This window comes from Neofelis nebulosa, chromosome 1 (assembly GCF_028018385.1).
Source record: "Neofelis nebulosa isolate mNeoNeb1 chromosome 1, mNeoNeb1.pri, whole genome shotgun sequence".
NCBI lineage: Eukaryota > Metazoa > Chordata > Mammalia > Carnivora > Felidae > Neofelis > Neofelis nebulosa.
Window position 1 is genome coordinate 29,124,096 of NC_080782.1, and position 11,515 is coordinate 29,135,610.

An 11,515-nucleotide genomic window follows, 5' to 3' on the forward strand; every position below is an offset into this window, starting at 1 on the left:
TTGCATAGAGCAGAAGGAATCAAGGATTAGTGGGAAAAGATACCTGATATGAATGAATTCCCTCTCTGGTGAAGCATGGTGACATTATGACCATGATCTTGAAGAATCTGAGACACCCGGTCCAGCAGCAGATGATGGCTCCCACCTAGGAACAATTCACAACTGCATCTTTGTAATCATGAGAATAGAGTGCCTGAAGTTGATGGGGTGATAGAGCCAAGACATGAGAGATAGAGAACAGAAAGATGACGGTGAGTAGAGGAAGATCAGCTTCATCAGTCACGCTGCCCATCTCCATCTGGGTAAGGCACAGCCACTCACCCTGAGCCTACTTGCCCAAACCCTTGACCTTGGCAAACCTCCCTCTGATTCTTTTGTGTGACCCTGGTCACAAAAGTGACCAAACATCAGTGTGATGAGCCTCTCTGTGCTTAGGCTTTAAGGAGTTCCTGATTCTAAGCACATGCTGATTCTAGCCAGGCCTTATGGACACTTGGTGCCCTACAGAAATAACTGTACTGATGGAAAGTTTGGCACAGTGCTATATATGAGTGTGAAGGACTCCTAGCGGAAAATTAATCAGAGCATTTCTGGAATCCTTCTCTCTGGAAGTTTAGGCTAATGTGAGGGCCAAAACATGGGAACTTAACATCAGTCCAGGAAAGAGCCACTGGAGCAAAGGAGAGAGAGACACCACTTAGAGCCAAAATTCTTCAGATTCAAATATATTTGGCAGGAGGCTTCTCAGTTGGGGTCTGCATTTTGCTGAATATCAAATTAAGGCATTCAGAATTATTGTGGACCCTTCCAGTGGAACTGCAGGATCCTGTATGCATGAGAGACTGAGACACCACCCATCGTAGAAATATCCTGGGATCCCAAGGAAACAGAGTATGACCCCCTGGGGAGGTACAGTTTCTATCACATCAAGTTGTATCTAAAACCATATGCTACCAGGGGCCATTTTTATGGAATCTATGAGTCTCAGCAATAGTCAAAGCCAGACCACACGGGAAGGAATAGAATTTGCCCAAGCTGGGAACTGGGGGTTGTTTGGAAGATGAAGGTCCCATGATGATTGGGTCAGCTCACATGGATGTGGAACCACAGTAATAAAAAAGTTTAAAAAAGAACTACAGCAATAGTGTGCATCTAGTTTCTTATACTCTAGTTTTTAATAGCTATACTTGTGTTGCCCTGAGGTAACACAGATTACATAAAACATGAACCCTACTCCCTCAGACTCCCTGCTCTGACTCTACCTTTAACCCATGCAGGAAATGGATTCAGGAGAGAAGGCTTCCTGCACCTGCACAGGCAGCCATTCCTAAAGGTCTTGGTGAGCACAGTGCATTCTGGAACAGAGGCAGGGCTTCAGTGCCTCCAAACCACACCTTCCTCCCCACCTCACAGAGTCCAGAGGACATGTACTCACAAGAAGGGAGGGAGTGCTTTTGTGTCACTGCTACTAACAATCAGAAAGAAAACTAAATGAATAAAAAAGGAATTCAAATGCAGTTACAGGGTTTCTTAAAGAGTGATTTTTAAAACTACCCACTAAAAGTGCATGAGATTGGAAGCTGTGAAAAGGCTGCTCCTGGGCTGAGAGAGCGGAGTAAATTCCTGCTGTGTGCCTTTAAGGAGGTCCAGTGTGCTCTGGCAAAGGTGCCCGACCCTTAAGTTTCTTGTTCAAGAAAACACTGTGAGGGCTAAATGAGATGATTCAGCGTCCTTCCAGCTCTAAGATCCCCCGATTCCCAGTGGCCTATACAGTCAAGTGACCTAAAAGAGCCCCCTGTGAGTTGAAATACAATGTTGGGGAAGCTCCATCCTAGGATGACCCTTCATCCTGATATGATTTTCCTTTTCATCTGCTAGTCCCTTTGGTGCAAAAGTAAAGGAGATAAAACTGAGGCCACAAAATGCAAAATTAACAGTCCCTCAAGTCCTTCAAACACTTCCAGCCCCACGGGTGAAAAGGAGTGGGCACTGGAGAGACCTGAACGCCCAGGGTCCAGTCCCCAACCCTGGCCAGTTCTCTAGGTTTTCTCTGGATGAAAACACCCTCCTAACTGTTATTGAAATGGCTTCCCTTCTCCAATTGGCTCCCATGCAGCCTCAGAAAATCCGCGCTGCTGTCCCCGTGAGCTCTTCCCTGGGCCTCCAAGAGCCTGCAAATGCTCCCCCCGACCCCGTCTCTGTTGACAATTGCTACACACCCCTGAGAAGCTTAGGGTGAGCCTCTGAATGTCCAAACCACCCTGGGGAAGACGCTGCCCTGCGTCTCGAGCACAGGGAGGGATCTCAAACCTCTCGCCCCATCCCTGTGCCTTGGAGAGCTAGTCTGAATAGGAAGAGAGAGGAAAGGGTATTCTACTTTCTCCGGAAGTATCTTCTTCACCCCTACATGAGGCAGGGGCTCCTCATGCCCCAACAACCCCCTCCCGCCTCTCCCTCCTGCAGCCTGGGACCCAAGCGCTGCCTGGAAAACCCCACAGAGTGACCCTTTGGCCCAGGGCTATGTGCCTGAGCCTTCACGCAGGTAGAGTCTGGGACGAGCCTGTGTCTGATTCTCCAGCCACGCACTCACCCACCAAAGACAGGGTTAGGATCTTGGCGGCCTCAGAGAGCAGGAACCCGGGCAGAAGGAAGCCAGCTAGCAGCAGCACCCACTGCCCTGCCATGCTCACTCCTGTACCAGCTGCGGAGCCCGGTCCTGTGCCCAGAGCCTGCACCCCAGGCCCCAGACAGTAACCTGTGCGCCCTGGGGACATGCACTGCACTGGCAGCCAAGGAGATGCGCTGGCAGGCAGCTTGGGAAGAGGTGAGAGGTGGATCCTGCCTGTCGTCTCTTTCTGTCTGTGACTTCTTGCCCTTCTGCTCCTCCTCCCCGGGTGTTTGCTCCACTGGCTGATATGTCCTCACCCTCCCTAACCTCAGGCATCTGGCAGAAGGAAGGAGGGGTTAGTGAGCTCTCCTTAACCCCTCTCCTTCCATGGAATCACTACACTCTCTGCGGAGAACATACTCTGAACCAGGAATGGCAGGGACTTCAGGAAGTCATTTCCAAGATAGTGCCACACCCAGGTGACTCAGACCCATCTCCGTTTTAGAGATTCTTCCACGAATTTTCCCACCTCCTAACTGCACTATTGACCTCATACTGTCATCCCCATGCCCCATTTCCCCAGGTACCTGCTTAAAATCTCTGCGAGTCTTCCAATCTCAAGACACCGCTCCCTGGAAGGAGTTGTGTCTACTCTCTAGAAGTCAATCCCCAAGAGAAGTCCACCTATCATTCCTGGACTGTATTCTGAGGACCTCTTAAGGAGGTCATTTATTTATGAAGACGTGCTAGAGTCCTAACTCTACAAGTCCAAGTCTTTACCTGAAGGTTTGAACCTCTACTGCTGAGACTATAATTCCAATGAGCATCATAAAATAGGACTGGGGATATTTCCACAGTCTCCTCAGGCACAAACTGAGGACATCTTGTCATTCTGACTCTGCAATATTAGCCCTGGGAAGGACAGGGCATGCAAGCCCCAGAAGGCATTTTTGCATTTTCTATCCTCAAAACAAGACTGGCTCTTATAAAGGATTTCGGTGCAGCTTCCCTTACAGCCTTGAGTTGTCAGGTGACAGAATTCTGGGGAAGGAGGACGGAGTCTCTTTTCCAAGTGGAGGGGTACGATAATTCTGGAAGACTTTTGCTTTCCATGAGGCAGGGGCTCCTCTTGCCCCAATAAGATAGATTGACAAGAGTTTATAGGAAAGGCAAATAGAAAATGAAAAAGTTTGTCAGGTGCCTGTTTTCAGTGTTATAGCAGGTGGCGGAGGCAGGAGCGAGGGAAACAGGCTGAGAACGGACTGGACATGGAGGCTGGAATGGTTCAGGCTGATGCTCCTCCAACAGGGGCATGACAAAGAAGGTGGCTTCAAGGCTTAAAATATGAGAGCCACTGGTCCAAATTACCGTGGGAACAAAATCATACAACAGCCCTGCCTGACTGGCAAATAAAGAAGGCCATACAGGCTGAATAAAGAATTCTAATTTTAGGAAGAAGCCAATGAGCAGGTATTTACAACAAAATTAGCACATGGATATGATATGGATAACAGGAGTTGCCAGAACTGGTGGGAAGCTCATAAGAAATTGTAACACCTCCCCTCCAATATGGCATCCCCCAAGCCTACACTTGGCTTCGGGCCTTCAGCTTCAGGGCCCACACAGCCACCTGGCCACCACACTCAACAGCTTCCCACACAGCCACACAGTGCCCAGGGTGACCATCAGCAGGGACAATAAGACATTCAGGAGGTACGTTCATGCCACAGTTATTGGAAAGTGTGGGCCTGAGTTGTGCTACACCCCCTACCTGGAGGATGTGGTAGATCCAGCCCACCAGCCCCTGGTGGGGGTGGGGGGCTCAGGGTGCAGGAGCATCTGATGGTGCTGGGGCCACCACTGCTGAAACGTACAGGTTGGCAGAGACAGAGGGTTGGTGGCAACATTAGATGGCAGGTTCTCAGCAGCTTAGGCTGAACAGAGAAGGCTGGTTTTCAGGTAATTATAACCTGGCCTGCAATTTACCAGCTGGATGCCTTAAAGAGTTTAATTTTATTAAAACTCCTGTGTGCACAGAATCCAATTTAATGCTGAAAGGTAAAGCTGCCCTTTATCAGTCCCTACATTCATGGAATTTATGATCTACTAGACCAAAAGATACCTATATGGTTGCTAGGTGTGCTCATTGCTAACAAAGTGCCACTGTTTATAATCCTTTCAGTGGACAGAATTAGGAAATATATGGCTATAGATGTAGATATCAAGATCCTATATTTATTTCTCTGCCTATAGATGTTGTAGCTATGTCTACTAGTCAGAAAAAAATTATTAATTCATACTGATATCTCAATTTAATATATCACAGGGGTTGTTCTAATCTTCCTCATTTCCACATTTGTAGTTGTCTTTTCCTAATGTAAGAAACAACATCAATACATTTCCTCATTTGCTCAGTCCTATCATGCCTAGAAAGTGAGGTCAAATACACTACCCCACACAACTGTAAAAAACCTACTCAGGGGCGCCTGGGTGGCGCAGTCGGTTAAGCGTCCGACGTCAGCCAGGTCACGATCTCGCGGTCTGTGAGTTTGAGCCCCGCGTCAGGCTCTGGGCCGATGGCTCGGAGCCTGGAGCCTGTTTCCGATTCTGTGTCTCCCTCTCTCTCTGACCCTCCCCCGTTCATGCTCTGTCTCTCTCTGTCCCAAAAATAAATAAAAAACGTTGAAAAAAAAATTAAAAAAAAAAACCTACTCAGTAGACAAGTTGTGTTTGCAGTTCTTTCTGTATTTAGACTGAATATACATAATTGACCCTTGAACAGATGGGTTTGAACTGCACAGGTCCACGAATATGTGGATTTTTTTTCAATAAATACAGTTTAGTACTATAAGTATATTTTGCTTCCTTATGATTTTCTAATAACATTTCCTTTTCAGTTTTGCTCATTCACTTTGGGATTTCACACAGACTATGGAGGGAAAGAATAAAAAATAGTGGTTGCCTCACAGTCAGATTTATAGCCTCAAATATTTAGTCTGTATAAATGCAGTTTGGTTGTTGTTGAAAATGCAAATTACCAGGATTCAAACCTGGAGATTCTATGCAGTAGTTCTTGGGTGGGGCTTAGAATCCGTATTTTTAATAAGCATCTCAAGTGAACCTGACAAAGATGGGCTAAGAACCACACTTTGAGGAAAACTAATGCAGAGTGTGACCTGCATAATCCAGAAACACCAGTGTGGAAGGGTAATGGCTCACTGGAGCTGTATATATGTAGACTGGGGTTGGGTTGGGAAAGGCTCTGACAAGGCAGCATATACAACTGATGAGACACCCATAGTAGAGCACCAATTGTTTCAGTGCTCCCAGGGCCCATATATCACCTTATTTCTCTGAAAAATGAAATATTTCTTGTCAAATACATGAAGTGAGCAAATTATTTGAAAAAAAAAAAAAACGCAACTTACTGGGGTGCCTGGGTGACTCAGGCTGTTTAGCGTCCGACTTCGGCTCAGGTCATGATCTCATGGTTCGTGAGTTCCAGCCCCGCATCAGGCTCTGTGCTGACAACTCCCAGCCTGGCACCTGCTTCAGATCTGTGTCTCCCTCTCTCTGATCCTCCCCTGCTCGCACTCAAGAGCAAAACGCACATAAGAGTCTGCGCTGGCAGTGGGGAGCCTGCTTGGGATTCTCTCTCTCCCTCTCTCTTCCCCTCTCCTGCTCGTGCTCTCTCTCTCTCTCTCCTCTCTCTCGCTCAAAATAAATTTAAAAAAACTTAAAAAAAGAGAAAGAAAATATAAACATTAACTTAATATGAGAGAGAAAAGACTTGCATAAATAGTGTTAGGCCCTGTAGGTCGCACTCTAAAAGTGTATGTTCCCTGCTAAATCTAGTTGGAGGATGGGAGAACAGAGGGAATACTTTTCATTTGTTTAGGTCTGTTTTGTTTTGTTTTGTTTTGTTTCTGTGCCTATTGGCCAGTCTCTCAACTCCCTCCAATATTCTCCCAATAGGATTTTCAATAAGGTCAACTTATTGACTAATTTTTTTCCCCCCAGAGATGTTCTTCCTGGATTCTTCTATCAATTCAACCTGGACCAACTGCTCTCCAGGCCAACTGCACAGCTGATACCTTAGGACAAATCTTAACACTCTCTTGCTTTGCCACTTCTATATACTTACCCTTTGTCTTCCTCTTTCTTGGTCACCCCATTGTTCTGCTGGGACTAAACTCTGTAATAACTTCTTAAGAAGTGGTATATGAAAAGGAAAACCTTTGAGACTATTTTACTGTCAAGTCTTGTTGGGTTTTCTGTGTCCACTGCTGTATGTCAATGCTAAAAAGTTTGATGCCATTCTGAGTCCTACTCATCATTGCAGTATGTCAAAACATTTACGTTGCTTTTAAAATAGTTTTTTTTTTAAGTTTATATTTACTTTGAGAGAGAGAGAGAGCACATGTGAGTCAGGGAGGGGCAGAGAGAGAGAGAGGGAGAGAGAGAATCCTAAGCAGGCTCTAGACAGTCAGCGTGGAGCCCCATACAGGGCTCAAACCTTCTCTGTGGGATCATGTGGGAACTGTGAGATCATGACATGAGCTGAAATCAAGAATCAAACACTTAAGTGACTGAGCCACCCAGGCACCCCAAAACATTTAGATTGCTTTTTATTAATCACTGCTATTCTGAAATGTCACCATGATTTCCCCTGGTGTAGGTCATTTTTTTATTCTTTGTGTTGAATGCTAGGTGGGATCTTTCAGTATGGAGCTACACGTATTTTAGTTCTGGAAATTTTTCTTGTATTAGTTGTTTGATAAGTTTCTCCTGCAATTTTGCTGTTTTCTTTTCCTGGATTGTCATCAGAAAAATCATTGTGATGGGGTGCCTGGGTGGCTCAGTTGGTTAAGCATCCGACTCTTGATCTCTCAGCTCAGGGTCTTGATCTTAGGGTCTTGAGTTCAAGCCCCAGGTTGGGGTCCACACTGGGCATGGAGCCTACTCTAAAAAGAAAGAGAGAAATCATCTTGATCCAATCTCCACAAATTATACACAAGGTTTCATGCAACATAAAGCAGCATTTTGTCAAATTGATCTGGAAATGTGTGCAAAGGGTTTGCATGAATGGGTTGAAGACACAAGTGAGAGGATGTGAGATGGAGGGATGCAGAAGATGATGAGGAGAGTGAAACAGTGTTTCAAACTTTCTTATGCTAGAGTTATGGTTTAAGATGGACTTTGAAATAAACACAGATACCACACACATATCATTTTTCATCGTAATAACTCAGTAGAACTAAAATGAAGTTTTGCTGAACATTTAACATATGCAAGGTTTATCACCTATGGTAGGAGGGTCCAAACACTACTGTCCAATATGGCAGCCATCAGCTACATGTGGCTACTGAACACTTGAAATGTGGCTAGTGTGAATTGTGAAATACACACCAGATTTCAAAGACTTAACACAAATAAATGTGAACTATCTCATTAATAATTTTTATATTGTTTACATGTTGAAATGATATTTTGGATATATGAGGTTCAATAAAATGTATGATAAAAATTAGTTTGACCTGTTTTTATTTTTCATGTGTCTTCTGGAATATAAATACATCATGGGGCTTGCATTTATAGCTCATGTTGTATTTCTATTGGACAGAACATGGAATAGAAAGACAGGATACCTAATGTGAACGAAAGTCCATTCTGTTGAAGTAAGATCACATCATGCCCATGGTCTTGAAGAATCTGAGATCCCTGGGCCATCAGTAGATAATGGCTTCCCCTTGGGAACAGGGCTTCATTTTTGTGAGGTCCATGAAGAGAAAGGCTAGGGTGGGAGGGTAGGGAAACAGAGAAGCTTCAGGATAAACCTTCGCTGGATGGTGAGCAGAAGGAAAGCTTCATCTGCCTCTTCATTTCCTATATGGGCAACCCCGCCCTGGACCCTCAGAGTCCTCATGCAGAATGATTCCTGACTCTCTGAGCCCTCACCTGCCGCAACTCTCCTCTACAGTTTCCCTGGCCTGTGACCCAGAATGATAGGTAGAGAGGAAAAGGTTAGGACTTGCGGTCCCTGGATGTAGAGAAAACACATATTTTAAAACAGTGCTGGGAACATCTGACCATGAGAGAAACTCCCTCAGACTTAAAGTTTTTCTTAAGAATGTAACAAACACTACCTACTCCCTCCCCCACTCACGTTTCCCACAGAAATGAACAACTCAGCACCTACAGTTATCAGGCCAACAAAGGAAAAAAAAGTTGGGGGGGGGGGTTGGGGAATGGACCAAAACCGTATTAGATAAAGTCCCTTGCCCATAGTTGGGGGCATTCACTTTCAAACGTCCCCTCTCTGTAAAGAGAGCTTTCATACTATAATTACTTTCTAATCTTATATTCTAATAAACTTTTGCCTGCTGCTCATTTTATTTTGTGTCCACTTCTTCGTTTTTCCAGGTGGGGAGACAATAAATTCTGAGGAAGTGAGGTAAAAAAAAAAAAAAAAAATCCTGCAACGGGAGGGGCTCTATCCATGACAATGTGATAAGTTCTTGAGGACTTACTTAGAGCTTAAAACATTCTTCTTTCTAGGAAATAGACTACATTTTTTAAAAGGTCAAGCCCGTTGGGGCACCTGGGTGGCTCAGTCAGTTGAGTGTCCGACTTAGGCTCAGGTCATGATCTCACTGGTTGGTGGGTTTGAGCCCCACAATGAGCTCTGTGCTGACAGCTCGGAGCCTGGAGCCTGGAATTCTGTGTCTCCCTCTCTCTCTGACCCTACCCCCCTCGTACTCTGTCTCTAACATAAATATTAAAAATTAAAAAAAAAAAATTTTAAGGTCATGCCCCTTAATCAAGCTCCAAAACCTAATTCCACTTGGTGGTATACCTACGACTTCCTATAGCAGACAGCAGATCAGGGGTATCCTAGATACCCAAAGAGGAGGGGTATCCTCCTCTTTGGGAATTTTTGCTACAGTGGAAACCAGGAAGTGGCTGGAAAGTGAGCCCAGGAGGCAGTCATGGGGCGGAGGTGGAACTAGTCCTTAAAACTAGAAACTTCCTTTAAGTGTAAATGCTTTGTGCGGGGGGGGGGGGGGGGGGGGGTACTTATTTTGGGTCTGAGCTTGGCTCCAGTAAGAATTCAGACGTGGTGGGTGTGAAAATAAAGGAAACCTTTAAAATAGAGCGAGGTGGGGCGCCTGGGTGGCGCAGTCGGTTAAGCGTCCGACTTCAGCCAGGTCACGATCTCGCGGTCCGTGAGTTCGAGCCCCGCGTCAGGCTCTGGGCTGATGGCTCGGAGCCTGGAGCCTGTTTCCGATTCTGTGTCTCCCTCTCTCTCTGCCCCTCCCCCGTTCATGCTCTGTCTCTCTCTGTCCCAAAAATAAATAAAAATAAATAAATAAAATAAAATAAAATAGAGCGAGGAAGCCCTGAAGGGGGAGCTCTCACGCACGCACCACACAGCCCACGGAAGCAGCAGGAAGAAGGAAGATCATTGTTTCCACCACGGGAGGCGCTTTTCACACGGGAGGTTTTTTTTTATCTCCTGCCTTTAAGAAAAGAAAAGGAGCTCTCAACCTGCCCCAGCTGCCTGCAACCAATGAGGAACTACCCCAGTCTCAAACTCTTGTTCTTCTCCAAGGAACTTTTGTTCAGAATAAAACCTCCCCAATTTCCTCCTCAGACCTAATAAAAGCTGACCTTCTCTTCGTCTCTTGGGCTTCGCATAGGTTCCTTGTCCTGAATTGTAGTTCCTTTGCTATCTCCACATACATTCATTCATTTTTTTTGCTTACATAACATTGCTCTTTGCTCTGTTTAAAGTTAACGAACGGTCCCTGCAGCCCGTCCTCACTCCCGCGCCAGAACTCTGCCCGACCAGATTGACGTGAAGGAGCGAGGGAAGGCTGGCGGAGACCGCCTAGGGCAAAGGGCACAGTCCTCCTCGCCGGCGCCGCCCCCAGGCGCCCGCCTGCAGTCACCTTCCGCCGGCGCGCGGCGGCGCAGCCTCCGGGGGCTTCCCCAGCCCAGCGGCGGAGGGGCGGCCCAAGCGCGCGCGCTGCCCGCCCGGCACTCACCCCAAGAGGACGCGGCCAGGATTTGGGCGCCTTCCGGCAGCAAGAGCCCCGGCGGCAGCAACGCCAGAAGCAGCGCGGTCGGCCCTGCGCTACTCGCGCGCGCGGTGCCCGCCACGCCGGGCGCTGTGCTGCGCCGTGGGCCTGGCACCGCTTGGGGGGCGAACTCCAGGCTGCAGGACCCGAGGGCGGGGTGCCTTCTCCGACCGGGTCGCAGCCAAGGGTCTGGCCTGGCTTCTTTCCCTCGCCCCTGCTCGGCCCTTTGATAGCTGTTGGGGCCCACCTCTTAGGCCCTGCCTAGAAATCCGGGGTTGGAGGGTCTGCATGAAAATCTCTTGAGGACAGGCACCTCCTTGAAGTGGGCAGGTGAAACTCAGCAGCGCTAGCCTGGAATGCTAACTCAGGATACCCGGATTCTTCTTTTCGTATCCCAGGGTCCCTTTTTTTGGACCTTTCTTCTGACTTTTGGGTGCCCATTGCCCTTCTCACTAATTCTAATAGTCACACATACCTGATCTCCAATTCTCCCCTTCTTCCCCCAGAGGGTGGCGATGCTGTTTAAATCTCCTCCCAGAGGTGTTGATGTTTTAACAATATCCCACTCAAGCCCCGGTACCTCCGATAATTAGCAGTAGCACAAATCGGGCGGAGATGGCGACTGAGTAAATTCACCCATTCAACACAAATTTATTGAACACTTAGTATGGGTCAGGCAAGAGTGGGTGTGCAAACAAAACAAAAATCATTCCTCACGGAACTTCTGTTACGGAGATGAGTACAGTATTGGCAATAGTATGTTAGGTAGTGCTAAGTTTTAAGGAAAAAAAATTAAGTAGGGATGGCCCCTCTGAAAGATGACTTC

At 46.9% G+C, this 11,515-nt stretch overlaps 1 protein-coding gene and 2 long non-coding RNA genes across 6 annotated transcripts in view; 1 reads left to right on the plus strand and 2 right to left on the minus strand.

Moving 5' to 3' along the window:
• LOC131504713 (UDP-glucuronosyltransferase 3A1-like) overlaps positions 1-6,198 on the minus strand; it is a 29,568-nt gene extending 23,370 nt beyond the window's left edge. The window contains exons 1-2 of one of the 4 annotated variants that reach the window (XM_058717360.1): positions 6,037-6,198; positions 44-145 (exon numbers count right to left, since the gene is read on the minus strand). In XM_058717360.1, the coding sequence (XP_058573343.1) occupies positions 44-77 (34 nt within the window). In that variant the 5' untranslated portion in view covers positions 78-145; positions 6,037-6,198. The other 3 variants (XM_058717353.1, XM_058717343.1, XM_058717369.1) reach the window with 3 other exon arrangements.
• LOC131504770 (uncharacterized) lies at positions 2,729-8,138 on the plus strand. The gene is made up of 2 exons (XR_009258148.1): positions 2,729-2,824; positions 6,629-8,138. It is a non-coding gene; the product is annotated as an uncharacterized LOC131504770 (long non-coding RNA).
• On the minus strand, positions 6,492-10,639 carry LOC131504768 (uncharacterized). The gene is made up of 3 exons (XR_009258147.1): positions 10,280-10,639; positions 8,257-8,402; positions 6,492-7,572 (listed from the first exon to the last, which is right to left on the minus strand). It is a non-coding gene; the product is annotated as an uncharacterized LOC131504768 (long non-coding RNA).
• Positions 10,640-11,515: the final 876 nt, after the last annotated feature.